This window comes from Musa acuminata, chromosome BXJ2-10, assembly GCF_036884655.1.
Source record: "Musa acuminata AAA Group cultivar baxijiao chromosome BXJ2-10, Cavendish_Baxijiao_AAA, whole genome shotgun sequence".
Lineage (NCBI taxonomy): Eukaryota > Viridiplantae > Streptophyta > Magnoliopsida > Zingiberales > Musaceae > Musa > Musa acuminata.
In genome coordinates, this window is record NC_088347.1 from 22,598,573 (window position 1) to 22,620,820 (window position 22,248).

The 22,248-nt window shown below is 40.6% G+C and overlaps 4 protein-coding genes across 4 annotated transcripts; 2 read left to right on the forward strand and 2 right to left on the reverse strand.

Annotated features, from left to right (window-relative positions):
• Positions 1-179: 179 nt before the first annotated feature.
• Positions 180-3,817, forward strand: LOC135625925 (rop guanine nucleotide exchange factor 1-like). The gene is made up of 5 exons (XM_065131074.1): positions 180-691; positions 795-911; positions 1,002-1,543; positions 2,613-2,963; positions 3,184-3,817. Exons 1-5 carry the CDS (start codon positions 454-456, stop codon positions 3,562-3,564), a joined length of 1,629 nt encoding a protein of 542 aa, XP_064987146.1. The 5' UTR covers positions 180-453; the 3' UTR covers positions 3,565-3,817.
• Positions 3,818-4,032: 215 nt separating this feature from the next.
• Positions 4,033-7,169, reverse strand: LOC135624418 (mechanosensitive ion channel protein 8-like). Its single transcript, XM_065127999.1, has 5 exons — positions 5,333-7,169; positions 5,134-5,257; positions 4,756-5,049; positions 4,471-4,673; positions 4,033-4,343 (listed from the first exon to the last, which is right to left on the reverse strand). Exons 1-5 carry the CDS (start codon positions 6,892-6,894, stop codon positions 4,058-4,060), a joined length of 2,469 nt encoding a protein of 822 aa, XP_064984071.1. The 5' UTR covers positions 6,895-7,169; the 3' UTR covers positions 4,033-4,057.
• Positions 7,170-7,663: 494 nt separating this feature from the next.
• LOC135624516 (probable hexosyltransferase MUCI70) lies at positions 7,664-11,975 on the forward strand. Its single transcript, XM_065128214.1, has 8 exons — positions 7,664-7,771; positions 7,881-8,004; positions 8,083-8,259; positions 9,207-9,278; positions 9,354-9,550; positions 10,384-10,799; positions 10,905-11,089; positions 11,551-11,975. Exons 2-8 carry the CDS (start codon positions 7,923-7,925, stop codon positions 11,922-11,924), a joined length of 1,503 nt encoding a protein of 500 aa, XP_064984286.1. The 5' UTR covers positions 7,664-7,771; positions 7,881-7,922; the 3' UTR covers positions 11,925-11,975.
• Positions 11,976-12,486: 511 nt separating this feature from the next.
• Positions 12,487-20,766, reverse strand: LOC104000477 (uncharacterized). The gene is made up of 7 exons (XM_009422545.3): positions 20,695-20,766; positions 20,211-20,565; positions 18,176-18,248; positions 16,864-16,957; positions 13,212-13,328; positions 13,067-13,133; positions 12,487-12,979 (listed from the first exon to the last, which is right to left on the reverse strand). The coding sequence occupies exons 2-7, from the start codon at positions 20,241-20,243 to the stop codon at positions 12,593-12,595; spliced, it is 771 nt and encodes a 256-aa protein (XP_009420820.2). The 5' UTR covers positions 20,244-20,565; positions 20,695-20,766; the 3' UTR covers positions 12,487-12,592.
• Positions 20,767-22,248: the final 1,482 nt, after the last annotated feature.

Consider the following 22,248-nt stretch of genomic DNA (forward strand, 5'->3'; position numbering starts at 1 on the left):
CCTTGACTACAATAGGAATGAGTTCGGACTCACTCCTTTCTAATTGACCATTTAGGCTTGTATTTCCGTTCCAAAATTTTATATATATATATATATATATATATATATATATATATATATATAAGATTAGAAGAAAGAAAGCAAATAATAAAGTGAAAAGGCAGCAAGAGAACCACAAAAGGCAGACTGAGACTGTATGGTTAGTGGGCTTGCGCAAAAAGAAGACGTCGCCCCTGCAACCTTCCTTGCATTCCCCTTTCCATTTGCTTGAGAGAGAGAGAGGTTGGCTCGCGGCGTCTTCTTCTTCTTCTTCTTCTGACCTTTTCTTTATCTTTCGCCCGTCCCGCACCTCTTTCGGGAGCGAGAGGCAAGCCCCGTGAAGAATCCATCGGCGGGGACATCCCACATTGCTCCCGAATCGTCTCCGGCTTCAGTTTCCCGGTGTCGGCGAGCATGGGGAGCCTCTCGTTCGAGGAGGAGTACGCCTCCGACCAGCCGAGCGACAGCCGTGGCGGCGGCAGCTACAGCCCCAGCGCGGATGTCTCGGGGTCCGACTCCTCCAGCGAAATTTCCGGCCGGGGGTTCCCCGCCGCCTCGGCTTCGGCCTCCTCCGCCGGCGCGTCCCTGCTCCCCGCCGGGGATGTGCTCTTCTGGGAGGCGAAGTTGGAGAAGAGAGCCACTGATGTCTCCGGTTTGTTGCCAACATTTTTCACCTCATTTCCATTTCGAATCCCTTTTACATTTTTTTGGAAATTTTCCCTCTTTTGGATTGTAAATGAGTTATCTTTTCTCAGAAGTGGAGATGATGAAGGAGAGATTCGCCAAGCTGCTTCTTGGCGAAGACATGTCGGGTGGTGGCAAAGGCGTCTGCACCGCCCTCGCGATCTCAAATGCCATCACCAATCTCTCTGGTGAGATCCAATTCCTTCTCTCTACTTCACTCTATTTAGTAAGAATTATTGTCTTAGAATGTTTCTTCTTGTTATAAATGGTTAATCCAGCTACTGTTTTCGGAGAATTATGGAGATTGGAGCCACTGGCACCCCAGAAGAAGACAATGTGGCGAAGGGAGATGGAGTGGTTGTTGAGCGTGAGTGACTACATTGTGGAGCTCGTCCCTACCATCCAAGAATTCCCTAGCGGTGGCACCTTTGAGGTGATGGTCTCTCGTCCTCGTGCGGACCTCTACATCAACCTCCCAGCTCTCAAGAGATTGGACGCTATGCTTCTTGGCATACTGGAGGGGTTCCGTGATACCGAGTTCTGGTATGTGGATCGTGGAATTCTGGTTGCTGATGCTGATGAGAATGGAAGTGGGAGCTATCCACCTTCCTCTTCTGGGAGGCCATCTTTGAGACAGGAGGAGAAGTGGTGGTTACCGGTCCCAAGAGTTCCACCAAATGGTCTCTCTAAGGAGGAAAGGAAGAGGTTGCAGCAGTCCAGGGATTGTGCAAATCAGATACTGAAGGCAGCTATGGCAATTAATAGTGGGGTTCTTGCTGAGATTGAAATTCCTAATGTCTACTTCGAAACCTTGCCCAAGGTATGGATTCTGGGACAGTCGTTACTTTATCTTTGGCCCGTCTAAAGTAGAACATGTATTTAAAAATTTGAATATTCATGCTTCTGAGATCTAATATAGTTTTATGACAATTATTAGTGGTCTAACACAACCCTTCATATTTTTCGTCTGGGCCTTAGACTGACATTATCTTTGAGCATTCTCATAAAAAATGTACTAAAAGTTTGTCAATGGATACCCTACAAAGAGCAAGCAATCTTTCTGATATCATTGTTTTATTTTGTGATGCACACTCATGGAAGAGGTGCATCCACTTCAGATCAACAAGTTCCTGACATCTTAACTTATCATAGTCCATGACTACTATTGGAAACTTGATATCAGAGGAGTGGGAGTTCAGATTCTGCACCTGTCTATGGTGACCCTTGGCCAAGAGTAACTTTTACTTCAATAGAACTTTCATGTTTTAGCTAGACATCATTAATTGTTCTCGGAGTTCTTGTACTTTATTTGGTAATCAATGCTCTTTCTTATGGTTACTTGGATTATCTGAATGAAAGTATCTTCTGTCTTCTATTGTGAGCTAGCTTTTGTTTATCCAGGACTAGTAATCTTGGACATGATGTACTTACAGAAAAATAAGGGGGAATGAAGGTATAAACTATAAAAAAAAAATGCAACACAAAGTATCGTTATATGAAATTGGCACTTCAGCACCAACAGAAGCATGAAATTATGCTAGCAGTAAGTACTTTCTATAAAGTCAATAACATCTGGATTTATTGGTCTGAGAAAAGAACATGATTATTATCTACAAACTTTGACGAGAAAGATGCATCGGTTGCTGCAATTAGTAATCTTTTAGCAGTTATTATGTAACTGAGCTAGTACATAAGTCATGTGAAGTTGGTGTGTTCTCCAACGAACCTACTCTTAGAGTAACTTGGAAAAAAAGCTATCAATCCAAATTTGCCACCGTCATGCATGATCATCAACCAGACTACATCCGAGTGCAGCCAGCTCTTGTTATGTTTGTTCTTGTCATATCGAAGTTCTTCATAATTCTTTCTACAATTTTGATGAGTTGCAGAGTGGGAAATCCTGTTTAGGTGACATCATCCACCGTTACATAATTGCTGATCAATTTTCACCTGAGTGCCTGCTGGACCTCCTGGACTTGTCATCTGAGCACCATATTCTAGAAATAGCAAATAGGATCGAAGCAGCATTATATGTTTGGGGGCTGAAAGGGCAAAGCAGACACTCTCCATTAAAAGCCAAGAAGAATTCATGGAGTGGGAAAGTCAAGGGTCTTGCTATCAACAAAGAAAGAAGTCTGCTTCTCGCACAACGGGCTGAGGGTCTTTTGCAGAGCTTACGAATTCGTTACCCTGGTCTCCCTCAGACTGATCTGGATATGAACAAGATCCTGTACAATAAGGTAATTCTTAAAGTTCTGTTTGTAGCTAATATATTACCCTGATTTAAATTGAATTGCTCCAAATCATCCAGCCAATTAGACTGATTCTGGATGCCTCTTAATCATATTATATAAACTGAGAATATGCCGGTGATACTGAATTTTGATAGCAGCAAAGCTTGTTTCTCTGACCTTCAATACTGGAAAAATTGAACCAAGCATGTAAAAACCTCTTTTGCAGGATATAGGACAGTCCATCCTCGAGAGCTATTCCAGGGTCATGGAGAGTTTGGCATTTAACATTGTCGCAAGGATTGATGACTTGATCTTCGTAGATGATGCTACAAAGAAGTGTGCTGCTGCTGAAGCCATTTCTGTATTTAATCGAGGAGGGCTGGGAGGACTTCCACTTCAGAAAAGGATATCGCGCAGTCCGTTCTCGATTCAAAACACACCATATGTCTCACCATTTGCTACACCTTCATTTTGTTCTTCCACCCCAGCTATCGGAAGCCCAGTAAGGCTGACATCTTCCTTAAAAAAGGACAGTCTCCAAGAGCAACAAGGGGGTAAAGTAGAGATGCCCATCTCTTATAACACAGAGAGTATGTTCATACACTAGGAACCTTAGTGCCAAGAAAGAGACCAACTTCAAATGAGGGTCAGTTGATTGCTCTTGCAAAAGCTGGATCTGTGAGCCATCTATTACGTGGAAAGCAGAGGATCAAATGTGAGCCAGTGGTTGTCTGGTTGATAGGTTTGTTCCTGTACATTACTAGTAGGATCAAAGGTGAGGTTCTTGCAGTATCTTGTTTCCTTTCATCCTGTCATTACTGAAACTGAACAGTGGCTGGAAAGATGTTCATCATTTCTAATACTTGAGTCTAAAACATGTGTCAGAAACTCAAATAATTGGACTTTACGGCTTGTTATTATTTGCAAAATAAATCGAAAAAATCACCAGGAAAAATATTTCTTGAATAATACCATCACCAAAAAATGAGATTAAATTTAGATGTTCACAATTGAATATAAGGTTTGCAAAGAATTCAAGTTATTCTGCAAAGGAAAACAATACTATAGACCTTTCTCCTATACCTAAAAACTTAGATCAGCTAACTGCAAGCTTTCCATGTAGAAGGTAGCCTTGTGGAGGTCAAAGCAGGCATAGCCCGCAAGTTTACATCCAAGGGCAGCATTCGGTACTCGATCTCGAGCTCCTTCAATACCTTGATCATCTCCTGAACCACAAGCTCCCTCCTCTTCCATCTCTCGTTGATTTCCTGAAAGTTCATGCGGTGTCGCAACCAGATCGATATCAGCAACCTGTTCATGTCATCCACATCCTTGATCACAACAGTTGGACTCGGGTGCCAGTGATCCTTTTTCCTCTCGATGAACCTGAAATGATTGCAGAAGCTCAAATGCTATTCCAAGAAGGTGTCATTTTGATTCCAGAATAGAAGCTAATGCCACACCACAAAGAGATTGTGAATGGCTTTTCCAACAAAATGTTCATCATACTTACGCCATTATTCTTTCTTTCATGAGAGCAAGCTTTTCCACCGGCGTCGAAACATGAACAGAGAAGTCGACTGCATCTCCCATGTCTGGACTTCTATAGATATTACCTATAGGTAGAGTTGCCAGCACACCGTTTGGGTAGGAAACTTTCTGGTTATCGTATCTCAGAAATATTGTCGTAAGAATGTTCATCTCCTCAACAATCATCTGAACATGAGAAAAATACACCACCATTAGGTAAATTAGAAGAGCATCCCAATTCAGTATATCAAAGTGTTCCTCTGCTCACCTGAACTCCTCCTATTTCACAGCGATCGCCGACATCAAAGGGATGCATCACAAACAAAAAGATAATGGCTTCGAAGATCATCTTCAACGTGTTTCCAAAGACAAAAGTCACCAGAAGAAGTTGCGAACTAAGGAAAACGAAGAACTTCGTTGTTGCAATGTCTAGGATGAGAAGCCATATCGCAAGCACAACGACGGCTACAACTACAGTTGCCATCTGATGGAGCTTGTTGACTGCTGTTTTGGTATCGTTCAGTGTTAGAGCCAAAGCTCTTCGTTCTTTGAAGACATTAACCTGCAGTGGAAGAACGATAAACCGATTCAGTTCTCTGATGTGAAGTTATCTGTACGCACACCAATGAGGGGTTGGGTTCAGTACCACCCAGTTCTTGAGAGACTTCTTGGTGACTCTTTCGTTTTCTTCAGCTCCTTCAAACAGACCCATAGTCCTTAGAGCTTCATCTTCCCTCAAGAAATGCATCAAATCTTCCAAGTAGATATGCCTGCAGATTTTATACTCGGTAAGCTAATTATCAGAATAACTCAATGCGACAGTAGAAACGAGAAAAAAGACGTACTTTTCACCGGGCTTGGCTACATTATTGAAGATCGTCCTGGCAGCAACCTTGGCCTCTCGCTCGCTTTGTATCTGCATCGCGGAGGACTCATCCTCCATGCTGGCACGCACCAACCGCTCGTGAAGAGTCGAGAGCGTGCCATGCCGCACAATCTTCATCATCCTCTTCATAATCCAGGCTGGTACATTCTTCTGGCTCAATCTATGGAGGTGTTCGATCGTGATCCCCTCCTGCTTCTGACCAATTTCCTTCCTTCTCATTGCATTTGCAGACCTCGCACTGTTACCATTCTGCGACCCTTTCTGCAGGGTTAACGTTCTCAGGTCAGCGGGAATTGCAACGCCTGCGTTCTGAAATCTTTCGACTTCGGAGAAGAAGTGGTTGTCCTCGTCTCTTGTTCGCTGGGATCGCATCCATGGTGGACTTGACAGGGTCTCGATCACATACTGGTTAAACAGAGCGTCTTGGATGCGGTCGAAGTAAGTGCTCACATGGAAGGAGGAGGCGAGGGACTTGATGACGATGGTCTCGGCGAGAAGGAAGAAGGTGGCAACAAGCAGGCAAATTAGGATTTTGCTAACGTAGTCGACGGCTTTGCTGTTGGTGTGGCGCTGGATCTTTTGGTCGAACTGGAGGTGCCAAGCGAGGAGGACGAGGCCGAGCCAGAGACAGTTCTGCACGGGCTTGCGGACGCCGTAGACGAAGTAGAGGACGCGCTTGCGGAGGAGGAAGTTGCGCTCCATGAAGAAGACGAGGAGGCGGATGCCCCACCAGGAGACGAGGCGGCTGCAGATGAGGACGAGGAAGAGCACGACCCACATCCAGAGGCGGAGGCCCCAGACGGAACAGCGGCGGAGTGCCGGCACGGCGAGGGCCGCGGCAAGGGCGGCGAAGACGAGGAGGAGGCTGGCCCACTGGAGGGCCGTCCAGGGCTGGAACTTTGCGCGCGTGAAGTCGTCGTCCGCGGGGAGGTCCTCGACGAGGAAAGGATCCTCGTCGTCCTCGTCGGTCATCGACCCACCGAGAAGCTGCGAACGGAGCTGCCCGGAAGGCAGCGGACTGGAACGGGTCGTCGACCGGCCAGCCTCGGCCGCCAACGCACCAGACCGGGGCTGAGGCGCGGGGTCCATGAGTCGGGAGCGGGTCTTCGTCCTCAGCAAGGTGGATGTCCGGCAGAAAGAGGCGTTGGAATTCCATCGATCGACCTCGGCGCCGCTGCCATCGCCGGATCCAGACATGATGCTGCCATCATCGGTGGTGGCGGACACAACTTCGAAGGCAACGTGGGGCTCCTTGGAGGCGGAGACAGAGACAGACGACACCTTCGGATCGACGTCGACGTCAACTCCGAATCTTTCCATGCGGGAAGAAGCCGCTGGCACGTGGGCCGACCCGGCGTCGCTCAAGAACTCGCAGCTGGGGTCCCTCCAAATCTTGTGCCCATTGGCGTCGATGTGCGCATTGGAAAGCTTGTCGACACCGACGACGACAGGGTGGCAGTCGGCAGCAGAGTGGCGGGAGGGGATGGGCGAGGCGAAAGGATTCCAAGGAGCGTCGCCCATGATGGAAGACGAAGCCGATGCAGAGATTGCAGGATGATGAGGAGTGTGCAGATATATAGAGCAGCGATGGCCTCAATCCTTTCCCTAAATGGATGATCATCATGCCGGTGATTAAGTTGGAGATCCACAAGAAAGCAGCTTAACTTGTCGATTCCAATTCGAGTTCGGAAGAAGAAGATTCCTTTCCTTCTCCGTGGTGGCCTGGTGGAGAATCGGCCAGGGGAAGAGGAGAGAGAAAGGAGACGAGGAATCGGAATTGGAATTGGACGAGGGGACGGATTTGGAATGAGCGAGATATGGTGGGATCTAATGGCCATCTTTGACAGGATCTACGTCGCCTTCGCCGCCGATGATGCGGGATGCGTGAGTGCATGACTTCAAGATTCGTGCCCGCGCCCGAATGATTCGTGTTCGGTCTTGATCGACGTGGACAAGTACCCCACACTTCCCCAGTTCGGGTCCGACTCGTTGTTCCGAGTTCAAGTGAATGATGGGTGGAATCATGGTCAACACGGATCCAATAAGGACTCGGTCAAGCGTCGGCACTCTTATGTCAGTCGTCAAAGTCAAGTGATGTTGATTTTGATGTAATAATCAATAAAAAATACGATTTTAACATATATATATATATATATATATATATATATATATATATATATATATATAATTTTATAAATAATTTTAATTAATTGATATGTTTCTTTCTATTTGGGCCGAGTGAAGGGTAAAGCCCAAACATATTTGGGCTCGATAACAACCCATGGCATCGGCCTTTTGCCTCATCGCCGCTCCTCGACAAGATCTGCTTCCCTTTCGGTGGACTCCCCTTTGTTCGACTCGAATCGAACGCCTCCAATCCCAAAGAACAGCTGAATCGGTGATTTCTTCGAGTCACTCGGAGCGATTCGATTTCTTTCCTCTCCGTTTCTGCCTTCTTATTCATTCTTCTGATAAAGATTCGTATCCTTCTTCTCTTTGATCTTTAGTCCCACGCGAACTGATGCGATGGAAGACGGGAGGTAGGAAGCATGGAGACGGAAGCTCAGCGCTCGCTCTCCTTGCGGGCTTCCCGTCGAACGGAGAGGAGCGGTTCGGGTACTCGCCGCAAAGGTCAGGAGTTTCGAAAGTGGACATGTTTTAATTTGTTCTGCTCTCTGTTCTTAAAAGTTGCGACCTTTGTCGATGCAGGCGATGAAACCGATGTCTCTGCCAATGGGAGTGGTCTTCACGATCCGCTGAGGATGGTGTGGCGGAAGGGTTTCATACGGTTGGTCTTGGTGTCGGCCATTTTGTGGATGCTGCTCATTCTTTTTGCATTGCTATTTCATTTGTGGTCCTGCCATTCTTCCATTAGCTTCTTCTCAGGTAATACTGAAGTTTGATTCATTTTTTTTGCGTTTGGCATTCATTGTGTAATTAAAATGATTTATACTGTGGCATTGAATATTTTCTGATGAATCTGATGAACTAATAGGAATGAATAGATTATACAAATATATCTGCTAAAATTTATGATAGACACATCTATCCTTCCATTTCAAGAGTCAAATTTTATCCCCATTGTACATTCTGTTATATTATGTAATTCTTGGATCATTAGTTGTCTGTTAACCTTTTCTTGGAAAGAGGAAGCAGCACCTTTGTAGAAGAACACGATGTACTTATTTGCATCCTCTTGTTCATCGCAATTATTTTTGTCTATCGGATTCAAATGCAAATAGCCTAACAATAAACATGGAGTTTTGGTCTCACTATGATAAGAACATGTTTTGGTGGCATATCTGAAGCCTGAGATGTGGACTTTCTGGCTGTTACAAGAATGGTAGCTATTAAAACATCAATAGAAAAATATACCTTGTGGTACCATCAGAAATTATTGGCAGTCTTAGTCAGAACAAAAATGATATGACCTTGTATTGTAAAAACAAGAATATACACTTCTTGTCTGTTAATGATTTATGAGCCCAGGTTGAGCATGTGATGTGTTAGGTACATGCATATGCATGTTTTTTCTTGTAATACATGTACATGTTTATGTGCATGAAGACTGGTGCAACTATATGTCTGTGTATGCATTTGCTTGTCACTGCAGCAGAGGCTTTTGGTTATCCAATATATTTAATTGTCATTTTTTTTTAATTTTTAACCAATTCTACTTACATCTCCTGTCATCCAGCCTTACTGAATTGACTATTGTCAATCTTAAACAACCATTACTATGCTGACTTTTCCAGTAGTCATTTTCTTTTAAATTTAAATTTCTAATTTATGTAGATTATTAAAATTTGCTATTCATGACACTCTTTTTCCAGCTCTTTGTAATCAAGATAGCAAAGTATTTATCATCTTAGACACGATGGGTCTCACATCAAAGCCACAGCATCGTAAGATTACTATGACTTCTTTTATGCAAGATTCATAAGTTTCCACTATCTGACTTTTGCACCTTCTGCATTTAGGTTGCGGAATTCCTGTTGTTGATGATCCAGATACCATAGTCATTCCTAAGAGAACTCCTGATACTATTCCAAAAAGTCTAACATATGTATTGGAAGATGAGCAAGTGAATGCAGATGAAAAATCTCAGCCGCTTTTTGGGGGTCATCAGAACTGGACGCAAAGAGAGAATAGTTTCAAATTGAATACAACAATGAAGGTAATAAAATTGTGATATGTAGGCTGATGAAGAACACATTAGATGTAGAAATCAGTTCCTCCTCATTACCTATACATTTAATAAACTTGAACTCATTATTAGACAAAAGGACAGACAAACATGTGGAAGCCTCTGTTATTCTTTGATAAGTGTGGTATAAGCATCATGTCAGCATCACAACATTTCATGCTTATAATAATTTCATTATGGTTATGTCCTATAAAAAAGAAATAAGCTGGTCAGGTCTAGCTGGACTCATCTTAAGATATCATTTCCATCCTCCGACTGATCCTTGTTACCAAAAATTGTTCTATCTTATTTTTATTATGTGGTGTCTTTGTCTTGTGCTATGAAGTTTTCAGCAACTTCATTTGCAATTAACTGGCCTACTCCTTGGTTTAGTAAGTTTGCTACACTCATTTCAGTCCCGGTCCAAAGGTGTGAATGTATCTGTGGAAATGAGAGAGAAGTGCTTGTGTTGACTAGTGTAGTTACTGGATAGTCAGACATGTATTTCATAATTTCATTTTTGAAAATGTTATCATACAATATAATCTATTAGCTCAACTTCTCACACTTTCTTTAAATCAAATCTGGTGTAGCATATTCCAACTTCACCTAGCAAGCCTTCATATATGCATTGATACATGCAGACAAATATAATACAGATCTTGAACTTCTCATAGATGATTAGTCTATTATGTTATGCATATAAACATGAAAGAAGTTATCTTAATTTCATAACTTTCATTCATACTCATTGTTCTCACAAGTTTAAAGATTTCTCCAAGTCTTTAAAGGTTTTCATTTACTGCTCTTTATTTCTTTCTAAGGTCCACTGTGGATTTATAAAAAATGGTGGTGGAGAAATGGATGCTGTAGATGTTAAATATGCAAAGAAGTGTAGGTTCGTGGTTGCCTCAGGCATTTTTGATGGGTATGATACTCCCCATCAACCATCAAACATAAGTCAACGTTCTCGAGAACTCTTTTGCTTTCTGATGGTAGTTGATGAAGTGTCTTTTCATTTCATCAAGCAAAATGTTACTGTTAGAGAGGACAGTGATGGAGGAAAATGGGTTGGTATTTGGCGCCTTGTGATGCTACACCATCCACCATATGATGAACCTAGAAGAAACGGAAAGGTTCCTAAGATACTAACTCATAGGTTATTTCCTCAAGCTCAGTATAGCATTTGGGTTGATGGGAAAATGGAGCTTATTGTTGACCCGTTGCTAATTCTTGAAAGGTGGGTTGTTTCTGAGTACTTTGTAACTCGCTAAGAAAATATTTTTTCCGAAGTCCATGGAAATTTTCATGACTTGTATGGTTTTACATTCTGTAAACTTTGTAGATACCTCTGGCGGGGAAAGCACATATTTGCAATTGCTTGTCATAAACATCACAGGAGTATATATGAGGAGGCAGATGCAATCAAACGAAGAAAGAGATATGCTCGGCCACTGATTGATCTGCATATGAAAATTTACCGCTATGAGGGAATGGAGCTCTGGAGTCCCAAAAAAAGGACAATCAGCGGTAAGCATTACTTTGTTTCCTAACTTGGTGCCGAGTAATAGTATGATAAGTACCATATTTACATAGGTGCTTTAAAGAATATGCATTTAAGTGCCTCCTCACATTAACATAGGATGAAGTTCTAGTCATTTGAAACTCACTAATCCATGTTAAAGATGATGAAGTTAATACCGTCAGTGCGGCTCCATAACTACATCAAATCACTAGGCACTAAAGAATATGATCAAGTTTGTGAAGATATTTGATTGACCTAATGAGAAAATGTTAGTAGGACACAAGGAGGAACTTATATATAGCAAGAGATGCCTCCATAACAATTTCCATTTCACATGGAAGTCCATTTACACAACAAGGTTTTTAATATTAGTCATGGTTGTTCAGGATAGAGCTTTTTAAGTAGTTCAAATAACATCATGCCTTTATCCTTGATTTCCGTTGATGAAAATACATAATGAACGCAGATGTACCAGAGGGCGCAGTCATTATACGTGAGCACACGGCGATGACCAACTTATTCAGCTGCCTTTGGTTCAACGAGGTCAATCTTTTCACGCCGAGGGATCAGCTTAGTTTTGGCTATGTGGTGCACAGACTAGGAGAGGAGTTCAAGTTTTTCATGTTCCCCAACTGTGAATACAATTCCTTGTTCATATTGCATAGCCACACCAGGGAACATTCTTCTGTTGTTGAGTGGGTTAAATCCCTAGATGAGTTCAAGGGGAACAAGACTGGACTCAGAGAGACCAGGGGAGGTCTAGGGCTATGGAAACCCTACCCAGGGGACCTCAGCTCTGTCCAACTCCCTTCTGTTAAAAGAACATCACCTGCAGGGTGATATTGTATCATGATCCTGATGAATAAAATGTAAGGAGGTTCTGATCTTTCATGTTTTAATTGTCTGATCTGAGATTTTATGGATTCTTAATGAGTTTTATCTAAGTGGATTTGTACATATCTGCCACAATATTTCAACTGCATAAAACCATTGTCAAAGAATACCTACTCAGGATCATGCTCACTTTCATCCCTGCTCTTTTACAAGGTAAATAAACTGGAAATTTAATTAGAAACAGAATTTATCAACTGTTGGAAATCCATCACACAGTAGGCAAACACTAATACTAGTGGAGTGCCTTCCTCATGACAACAAGCCTAGTGATGGAAAGAAATGCTATCATCCGATACTAATTTTGATAACTTGATCTATGAAATCAGGTTGATACAATATTGATATGCTGAAAAATAAAAAAAAAATAATAACATTGTACTAGCATCAAGTGTATATGTTTCAATATCGATACTTGATCAGATATCGGTACATATCAGCCGTCATGTACCCGCGAGACGAGAACCACGAGACACTCCTCTCGTCTGATGAAGTTCAACAAGACCACCACTCAAAAGGAAAAAGCAAAATTTTATGCTAAATGTGCAGTGTCACCATGCAAAATTATATACAAAACAAGATGGCTTCGTTAGTAGCAACTCGATAAATCAAATTATCTAATCTTCATTGTCATAATCCTCGTCTTCGTCTACCTGCATGTTTAATTGTACAAGTCTTGATGGCTCAAAGCCAATGTCGCCCACTCCATCAGGAAGAGGCCATGCTGAACACTTCTCTAGCTTAGTCTCGTTGGCTGTTGTCGCAGCTCCACTTACGAGTGACATCGATGAACGATCCACAGTTTGATTAGTGTTCTCCTTTTCGGCTCCTTCAGGCTGCCCTGGCTGCCCCAAAGGGACCTCCTCATCATGTTCACCAAACGTGATGTCGTCGTCCTCATATTTTATGTACCTTGCATCTCTTGCCTTCGTAGGTGGTCGTCCTCTACCTCTTCCACGTCCTCTTCCACGTCCTCTAGGACTGACATTAGAATTCCTCATAGGCTGTCACCAAAAATAGTCAGCTACTGGAAAGAAGGAACATAACTATTCGACTATGCACAAAAGATCAAGTAAATGCTAGTACACTACCATCTTGGAGGACCTCAAATGGAGCTCCTCATTGCTCTCAACTTCACCAGCATGTGGTAATGTCTTCCTGCGCATTTGCCATAGCAGTTAGTGCTTCATCATTAATACAAATTGATATCGAAAATGAAAACAATGAAGAAATTACCTTCTGCGACAGATTCCTTTTTCATCTTCACAAGGTTCCATGCCACCAAGGTTTGGTACCTTGTTGACAACACCGGTTAAGAAATCGTACGCATTATAAGCCTTCACACATTGTTTTCTGGAAAGCTCAGAAAAAACAATAACAAACTATTGTTAATGATTTTTGCTGGTATTATCAGCCACAAACTTGTTTAAATTCTGGCATAAAGTAAAAGACAGAATCTAAGAATTCGCAAAAAATAAAATCAGTCCGGAACATCAAATATAAATTAATAACATATAAAAAAGCAATGTAGTAACTGAAAACAACAAATGAAGAAATGCTACAAATGATAAAAGACTCATTTTTTAGTATATATTTTTCTAGTGTTTCTTAAACAAGTATTACCAGGTTATTCAAATAATGACTATATGTAGCTTGTATTAGTATTAGTTACCCCAATGGAATCACACAACTATCTGGGTTGTCTAAATGAATAATCAACCGATATCAAACTCTATTAGAGACCACATCATTTGATCAGAAAGATGTCAAATGACTCAAATCCATCACTGTTTTTAACCATTTTGTTTTTGGTCTTCCTCCTGTTTTACCACACCTCATATTGAATCAAATTCAATAGTTACTGACCACATAATGTTTCTCAACAGACAACCTTAACTGCAACGGGCATACATGGAATTTCACATGCAGATATTACACGATCATTTTTAGACTTGCAGACACAATTCTGACTTCTGAAAACAGCAAAAGTTTCCACATTCTAAAGAAAAGTTGGACAAGATGTAAGATCAAAGTTTATGATGTCTAATCTTCAAAATTCAAGTCCAATTCTCCTGGAAGTCCTCCATGTAAAAATTGCTTAAGCACATCATGCAAGAGAAGGATGTCATACACATTTCATAGCTACATAGAGATGATACCAATTGACCGCAAAGCGGAAACTACAACAACTATGATGTCATAGCATGTAAAGTAGCTCTTTTCAACCCAACTAAATGCTACTGTAGTTGCCAATCTCAGCTGAACTCCATGGGATCATTCCCAGGCACTGAAAACTACCATTATCTATAGAGCTCCCCATATCTACCCAGATATTAAGACCCATTTTTATGAGTGTGCTTCTTTGCAATATTCTTGAAAAGACTCATTTGGTGACGATCTGCAATCATCCACTTGCACTACACTTCTCCCACTTTATTTATCTTGTCAAGCAAACATCATCCTAGGGAAGTAGCAACATCATGAGAAGAACATGAATGAACAAAATTGCAGAATTAAGTTGAAATTTACACACAAGAAAAAGGAAAAATGTACTATATGAAGTGATTAGAAGGTAAGATAAAGAAAAATCATTTATCAGTTGAAGGGATATGTTGTTGTACATCAGAAAATTGAGTTCAAGTATTGAGATGCCACAAGGAAACAGGAAATTAATGGCACTTTGGAGATGGAGACCAAAGATGTTATCACACTGATGGAAAAAAGCATGTGGGATCAGAATCAACACTGGCGATGAAAATTGATTCGAAGACGGATAACATATAGCTGATATCCCAAAAAAATTGAGAATCAAATTTCCTTCCTGATCAACCATGCTCCAAAAGTTACTTGCACCTTGCGACCAACTCATTTACTTGACTTTACTTAACTGGGGCTATCGCTTGATGTTGTCATGGCATAGATGGATAACATCAATCAAAGCTCTTATAACTAAACTCAAAATAGCATGTTAGCAAGAAGGAAACATCTGACATTCTGGTTATGCGATTACAGCTTTCATAGCTAAAAGCTCCTAGAGATAAATCTATACTCCAGGTTGAATCTCACGAAATGGCTGTGAGGTTTGCCATAAAATGCAATCCAGGATTTGATAAGTTTTATTTTTTGTTAGTTGTTTTCTCACGCCACTCTGATATTGCTGCAGTGATAACTTCTGAAGCAGTGAACTCGAAGTATGTCTAAGAAAACTTAGGACACCAAAGAAGACACAAGTATCAGACTCCTTGGATGCAGAAAGCGCACTTCCTTGGCAAGTTATGTTGCATGATGACATCATGATTGGATGAGCATGCCACTAATATTCATCTTATTTCTTAATTACAACTCTATCTTGAAGGCAAGTTAACATTTCTTTTGTCCTATATGCTTTAAGAGTCATGTCAACCCAGAAGTGGTGATTGATGAGCTTTAGATAATGATATTTTAACTGGATTATAGCTCCCTCCTCAATTGCCAATTACTTAATGTTGTGATGATATATTTTTGTTTTCACCGCAGAGGTTCAACTTATTTCAGAAAGTAACTTAAATAGCCACGCTGAATCCAACTCATTACACCAAGAAATCCTTGATAGTTTACTAGGCACTTGGAAATGATAGTGTATAAGAGAGCATAACATGAGAAAAAGCAACATTACCATGGGAATTTTATTTTTCGAGACTCAAAACAATAAATCAAATTTAAATTTCACTGAACTGATTCCTGCAGATCTAATTAACTAGGTTCTACCATAAAGAACAGGAAAAACAAAGACAGGGTAAAAGATTAAATGTGTTATAAGCATCTCTAGAATTTTTTTAAAAAATGTGCGAAGTATATGAAAGGGAAACTAGAGACAGAAGAACCGCACAGTGGTTGTGCTATAAAGCAGACCAAAAGCTTATTGAAATCTTCAAACAGCAAGAAAGTTGCTGCTGATTATACCAAATCATGACCTTCCATAATGCCAAATCTAGATAGGATGAAGGTATCAAATAATGATGTCGGACCCCATACAGTCCCTATTTGAACCAATATATGTCCAAAACATACCAGCATACCGATGCATGGTATGTCGGCATTACTGATCAGCACAGATCAAAGATAAAAGGAGAGAAGAGGCGAGGAGGAGGAGGAAGAGGAGGAGGCAGTGGCAGACAAGAAGGCAGCAGGAAGGCAGCTGACAGTGGCTGCGAGGCAGCAGGAGGCATGGCGCGAGAGGTTGGAAGAGTGAGAAGCATGGAAGAAATAAAACAGAAGGACAGAAGTCACTATCAAAAAAATGATATAAGTACAAGATGGTACTTTAAAAATGGATAATAAGTCTGAATTTTGACCCAAACCAAGTGGTCCTCTGAAACTGGACAGTGAGCCCAGATGTTGACCCTAATTTGGTGGTAAGTCTTCTCCAAACTGGACCGGATGGTAGGGGACGGTCCACGTACTGGTACACACCGGTCCTTCCGGTATTCAAAAGTCAGCCATGAATAGGATTGTTGTTGGCACAAATGCTCATGCAAGATAACACGATAACATGGATGAAAAAACTTGGCTTTACATAATAACATGTCAGACAGAAGGCATTAGTCACACTAAAATTTTCAAGAAATTTAGGCATATTCATGAATCCAAAAAGGATCATCATATTTGGTATCAGAAGTTCAAACAAGAATGCAACCAAACATTAGAAGATGCAACTAAACCAGGTACAAAATTACAATATTTTCCTACCAATTTCCTTTGACGAAATGTATCATCCTATTCAAACAGTGGCCACATTACAAACAATATGATATTTGTTCCATAAATATAATGGTAGTAACAATTCTGCGGAATTCAAATTATGCCACTGCAAGTTAACCAAAGAAGGAGTAACTATAGATTTCCTTACAAGTGGGAAGAATTCAATGTCTTGGCTCCCCTTTGAAGAGTAATTTCATACGTCCTGTCACAAAGATCTTGCAAGAATAACTCCAAAGCTTTTGCTGTTAGCAATCAACAAAGCCAGTCATCAGTATTTCAAAACCTTAAAACCAAACAGGTTGTACATAGAATGCCTATTACTTTAAGGAAAAAAAAAGTCTTAAAATTAAGCAGAGAATCTTGCCTAATCTCTATTTGCTTTTTACAATAGGTGATCTTAATAAATCTGAAAAAGTAAAATATATTGCACTAACTTGTACGCGAAAAGAATATGACAAACATATGTCATGTGAGTGTAAAACAAGATGCATACCAAGTTAAAAATAAATCCATAACCTACTCATATTCGTGAAAAATCACAGTGAGAAGAATCAAAGGTTTCCCTGTGATTCTACCCACATTAAAGCTTTCATTGCAAGTAGTTCCCTGTGGAAACCATTCTCTTGAAAAGTCAGTAATATAGTTGCTCCAATCTTCAACTACATCCATTATAATAACTGCTAAACAAAGAGTAATCTATTGAATCTTCCATGAAATAGCATCTTCTTCCAACTCGGACCTTTAAGAATGGAATAATATTATCAAATCCTTATTCATATTTAGACCACAAAGAATAGTGTAATTTCACTGAAGTCAGCATGTTTTTCAGTACTTCATTTATTCAGTGATATTTAAATTTAAAGGTTTACTGAAGGAAAAAGATACAGTAATCAATCAGTATTGAGTTCGAAGTATCCACTACATATACATAAACCTGCAAAATCATTCAGAAAATATTATTTCGCCAAGTTTTAACATACAACTTGGATCTTCTAATTATTTTGCATAAAATGTCAAAGACAGACGAGATATGGCTCACAGCTAAGTATGTCTAGAGATGAGCTCACTATATCATGTTGAAGCCAAGCTGATGTAAGCTCCTCATTACTCAAATTTAACGAGTTGACAAGATGAAGTAGGTAGCTAAAAGAAAGCTAATGCCTTCAGTTGATAAACTGAAGAAGGTAGGTGCTAAAAAAAAGCTAACGACAGCAAGAAGAACAATAGAAAAATCTAGCTTAGAAAAAAGAATAAAAGACCAAATAAACCACTGTAGTAATGTTAAACCAATGCATAACCAAGATGACGAAAATAGTTCCTTCAAAAGACAAACAATCAGAGAGAAAAAACAGTTCATTTCTCATGAAAGTATTAGAACAGGATGATCAGATATCATGCTACATCATACTTAGAATAACATTCTACTGCACAATGAAACACAAAGCCCCTCAAGAACTTACAAACAAGAATAGGTACAGCCAAAGCAATTTTGCCAACATCTTCATCTGCTTGCATTATCTTCTTTATTCGTGGCTGTAAATACAAATTGAAGAAGAAGTCACAATTTCAATTGTTTCCCTTTGACATCATCATAGATAAAGCATCAATTGTACCATTAGCAGTAGGATGTTGCAGAAGAAAGTTATAAGGAAGAAGGGTGGTTGGTTTCCTATAGAACATCTTATAGAACATCCAACTTGAAAAAAAAAAATGATTTCGGGGCACTTCGTTACATTAACTTCAGGAACAATTCTCTAAATAAACAAATTTCAACAGAACGAAAAAATTATACATTACAAACTGATCTAAGGATCAATGAATTTTCACTATGTATTAATTGATGCAAAATAAGCTGCATCTAATCACTCGATTATCCACTATATCAGGTTTTATTTGCAATATAATTTGTGACAATGAATTGGATATAAAAATAAGTGTGCCCAGTGCATGAGGCTCGCGAATGCAGGATTTAGGGAGGGTCAATGTGTGTATTCTTACCAAGAAGCTTCCATGACTGATGTAGAACAAAGAAATTTCCCATTAAGAACTGATGAAAAGATCAACAGTTTTTTCACTTTGTACAAACTGATACAAAACAAGCTACATGTAATCACCATGAGTATATACTATGCCAGAGTTCACTGCCATGCTCGAATTATGACCACTACAAACACAAGCAACATACTACTAGGGAGAAAATGAAAATTATTTTAACACTAAAATGTCAATGTCACTAAGTCATTCATGATCAAGAAATCAATAGAACAAGTTTTTGAATTAAAAATATGAAATTTGAGGCAACTAAGAAGGAAGAGGTTTTCTGGTTGGCCCCAAGTCCAGATGAAAATATTTAAGAGGGTTGTATTAAGCAATTAGCTACCATGAAACTTAAATCTTATGAGCATGGATATTAAATGTTCTCGTAGTAATAATCAGGAATAGATGTCACGATAAGTATATGCATTCTATGGTAACATAAAGATCGCATATTGCTCGTAGATATTGTAGATTACCATATCCATGATATGCCTTGGTACATAGAGCTAAATGTGCGAAAATAGTTTCAATGGTTCCTAACTGAAGAAGGGGCTCAATAATCTGGATCTTTAACTGGCAGTCTTATAAAAGAAAAAAATGAAACTAAAAGGAATCTGTCCCTTATACATGCTTTCCCACAGATTGGAGGATAGACAATAAAACTAAATAGGTTTAAGTCATAAATTGGAAAGGTTTTTCCTGTAAATACTCTTCAGACTTCCAAGTATCACATCTCTTTACTGGCTCATAATGATCCAGGTACACGAAAATATCTTAGTGCAACCAAAATCAGACTTAGGAGTCACATACAAAAGAAAATCGACCCTTGTTAGACCAACCACTGGTGGAAGCCTTGTACGTTGAGTCACCCTATTATAGTCCTGTATGCAGGATAGATTTTGCATGAAAACTTTGTTCACCAGATCTGTGTTTCTTTACCAATACATATAATATAATCATTTTATATGAGTGAGACACATAAGAACACACTTGGATCCCCGACATCACACGATCAAGGACTCAGTTAAGTGATTTCAATGACTAAAACCATATATGTTCTCTTACTTCGACAGTCCAAGTCCCAAACAGCGACTCTTTTACAATCGCTGATGTAACTCCGCAATAGATCTCTAAACTACTTAATCCACACCAGGTCCAATTTAAAGAACATAATTCCCAAATCTCGCATACTGTCAATAAAAAATTAGGTCGCCTGTGCATTTCGACCGTAATTACCAAAGAATCGGACTGAATCATAGGAGCAGAAGATCGATCAACGATATACAAGTAACCAAAATGCAGAAGTCAATTAGGTCTTCCCCGATCAAACGCGCTACAAGACGAATCGGAGATTCCAAACGATGAAACGTGGCTTGCAACAGCAAACCACCGATCCATCAAAGAACCTCAAATCATACAAAAGCATGCAGATCAAGTGGCCAAAGAGAGGCAGATTACCGCGGGAAATCGTGTGCCGAGCTTCTTCCTCATCTCCTAACCCTCGTCTCCGCCTCCACCGACTACAGATCCAGGTCTCCCGGTGGACGCAAACTGTGGATGGAGAGATCGAGCAAGGACAGGAACGCGAAATCGAGAGGAAAGTAAGGGGTACTACAGGAGGGATATTGACCGGTGCCGGAGATGATGCCGCGGCCGTGATCTATGGATCCATCGGTCGATCGCCCATGCCCTTTTTTATTCCTCCTTTTTCTTTTCTTTTATTTTCCTTTCCTGCCTTTTAGTTCATGACACGTTGCGTACGACGTGCCCAGTCCACCGTCTGATTGGTTCGTGATGCGTGTTCCATCAGGCTCTGTGCACGACAAGTTTCGTACCAATTACGTCGTCCGACGCAAACCGAATGTAGTCGTGTGCGAGTAGTTGACCGGATAGAGAGGGTTTTAATGCGTAAGAAGATACTAAATTACAAAGGCCACTTTACCTTAAAAATTCCCAATGTTGTACGTCTTTATGTGGGGGGATTTCCTTTCTTCTCGAACACTGCCGTCAACACCGTCGTCGCCTCCTCCGCGACCTCCCACTCTCCCACGGCTTCTAGCGTCATCACCACCATCCTACCTTCCACCAGCCGGCATCTCTGCCTTACATAGAGGCCCCGTCATCTCTTGCTTGTACCACGAGGCCTTCCCACCTTTGTGCAACGTCATCGGTCCGTCGCCTCTATTGCCTCCGCCCGTACTCCTACTGCGAGGCCCCGTCGCCTCTGAAGAGGAAGGAAAGGAAGAGCGCGGGCGGTAGGCGAGGAGGAGAATGAGGAAGGAAAAAGGTGACGGGGAAGGGGAAGGGAGGGGAAATGAGGAGGAGGAGGAGGCAATGAATAACGGGCAAGGGTGAGTGGCGGGGGAGGAGGAGGGAGGGAGGGAGGGAAAGGGTGGGTGGGTGGGTGGGGCACCTTGCAATGGGGTCGAGGCAACGACCGGGAAAGGTGGCGGCAATGTGCTGGCGGTTGAGGGCGGGGTGGTGGCACCAAGTGCTAGAAGCCATGGGGGAGGGAGAGTGGATGGTCATAGAGGAGGCGACGATGGTGTTGGCGGTAATTTGTCAATGGTCGAGGGTGGGATGATGATTGATGAGTATTTTCATCGAGGTGACAAAAAGGAGTTCTCCCATCTAAACATCAATTATGGGTATCATTCAGTAAAAGTAAAAGAAATCTATTTTTTTTACGTAAAATGCTCATTTACAAATGTATATTCTTTCAAATAGTTATCTATTTTTTGAGCCAACATCATGCTTAGTAAAGACTTCTTTCCTCACCAAGAGATCCAAGTTCTAATCGGGATGATCATTATTCTCCTTCCACTATAATTAACATCAAGTAGTGGCATCATAAAAAATTGATAGCTTATCATCCATAATAAGAAATTTCGATTGTGCCTCAACTGGAACTAATTCCAAATGTTGCTTGGAACATCGATCATATGCTAATGACCAATCAAATGTCATAATCATTTCTTCAAGTGCCACAACATCATAGTTAAGAAGACAATAAATTTCTAAAATAACCTCATCTTCAACTAATTGATAGAATCTTTTATAAAAAAATAATCATAAATTTTTTTCTCATCTATTACGAGGAAAATAATATTAAACTTTTTTTATGATAAGAAAGGTAATCACAATATTTCTTCTTATCCATTATTATAACGAGGAAGATAATCCTAAATTCTTTTCTTTTCTTTTACGATAAAGAATGATATCACAATTTTTTTTCTTTTTTAAGATATAAAAATATATTCTAAATAAGAAAACATATAGGACTCTCTTGTACTTCAACTATTCGAGCTCATATTTAGAGACCTCATATTACTAATTTGAGCATCAAAATGATCTAATAAAAAAACCTCTCTCGATCATAGTCTTCATGCAAGAGTAGCCTTGGAGGTATCTTGAAATCATCTTAGAGCTACCTCGAATTCACCTTAGAGACACTTTAAGATAATTCTACGTATATGGATCTAGACTATGTCGGGTT

What these genes read in the sequence shown, in the direction of transcription:
- LOC135625925 (XM_065131074.1), top strand. Translation starts at nt 454, where the DNA reads ATGGGGAGCCTCTCGTTCGAGGAGGAGTACGCCTCCGACCAGCCGAGC. An exon ending in TGCCATCACCAATCTCTCTG is followed by an intron (nt 912 to 1,001) that starts GTGAGATCCAAT and finishes TGGTTAATCCAG; the next exon opens with CTACTGTTTTCGGAGAATTA. An exon ending in ACTTCGAAACCTTGCCCAAG is followed by an intron (nt 1,544 to 2,612) that starts GTATGGATTCTG and finishes GATGAGTTGCAG; the next exon opens with AGTGGGAAATCCTGTTTAGG.
- LOC135624418 (XM_065127999.1), bottom strand. Translation starts at nt 6,894, where the DNA reads ATGGGCGACGCTCCTTGGAATCCTTTCGCCTCGCCCATCCCCTCCCGC. An exon ending in AGTCTCTCAAGAACTGGGTG is followed by an intron (nt 5,050 to 5,133) that starts GTACTGAACCCA and finishes CTTCCACTGCAG; the next exon opens with GTTAATGTCTTCAAAGAACG. An exon ending in GTGAAATAGGAGGAGTTCAG is followed by an intron (nt 4,674 to 4,755) that starts GTGAGCAGAGGA and finishes TCTCATGTTCAG; the next exon opens with ATGATTGTTGAGGAGATGAA.
- LOC135624516 (XM_065128214.1), top strand. Translation starts at nt 7,923, where the DNA reads ATGGAGACGGAAGCTCAGCGCTCGCTCTCCTTGCGGGCTTCCCGTCGA. An exon ending in CACATCAAAGCCACAGCATC is followed by an intron (nt 9,279 to 9,353) that starts GTAAGATTACTA and finishes TTCTGCATTTAG; the next exon opens with GTTGCGGAATTCCTGTTGTT. An exon ending in CCGTTGCTAATTCTTGAAAG is followed by an intron (nt 10,800 to 10,904) that starts GTGGGTTGTTTC and finishes TAAACTTTGTAG; the next exon opens with ATACCTCTGGCGGGGAAAGC.
- LOC104000477 (XM_009422545.3), bottom strand. Translation starts at nt 20,243, where the DNA reads ATGAGGAAGAAGCTCGGCACACGATTTCCCGCG. An exon ending in TCGGCACACGATTTCCCGCG is followed by an intron (nt 18,249 to 20,210) that starts GTAATCTGCCTC and finishes TTGTATTTACAG; the next exon opens with CCACGAATAAAGAAGATAAT. An exon ending in GGCTGTACCTATTCTTGTTT is followed by an intron (nt 16,958 to 18,175) that starts GTAAGTTCTTGA and finishes GATTGCTAACAG; the next exon opens with CAAAAGCTTTGGAGTTATTC.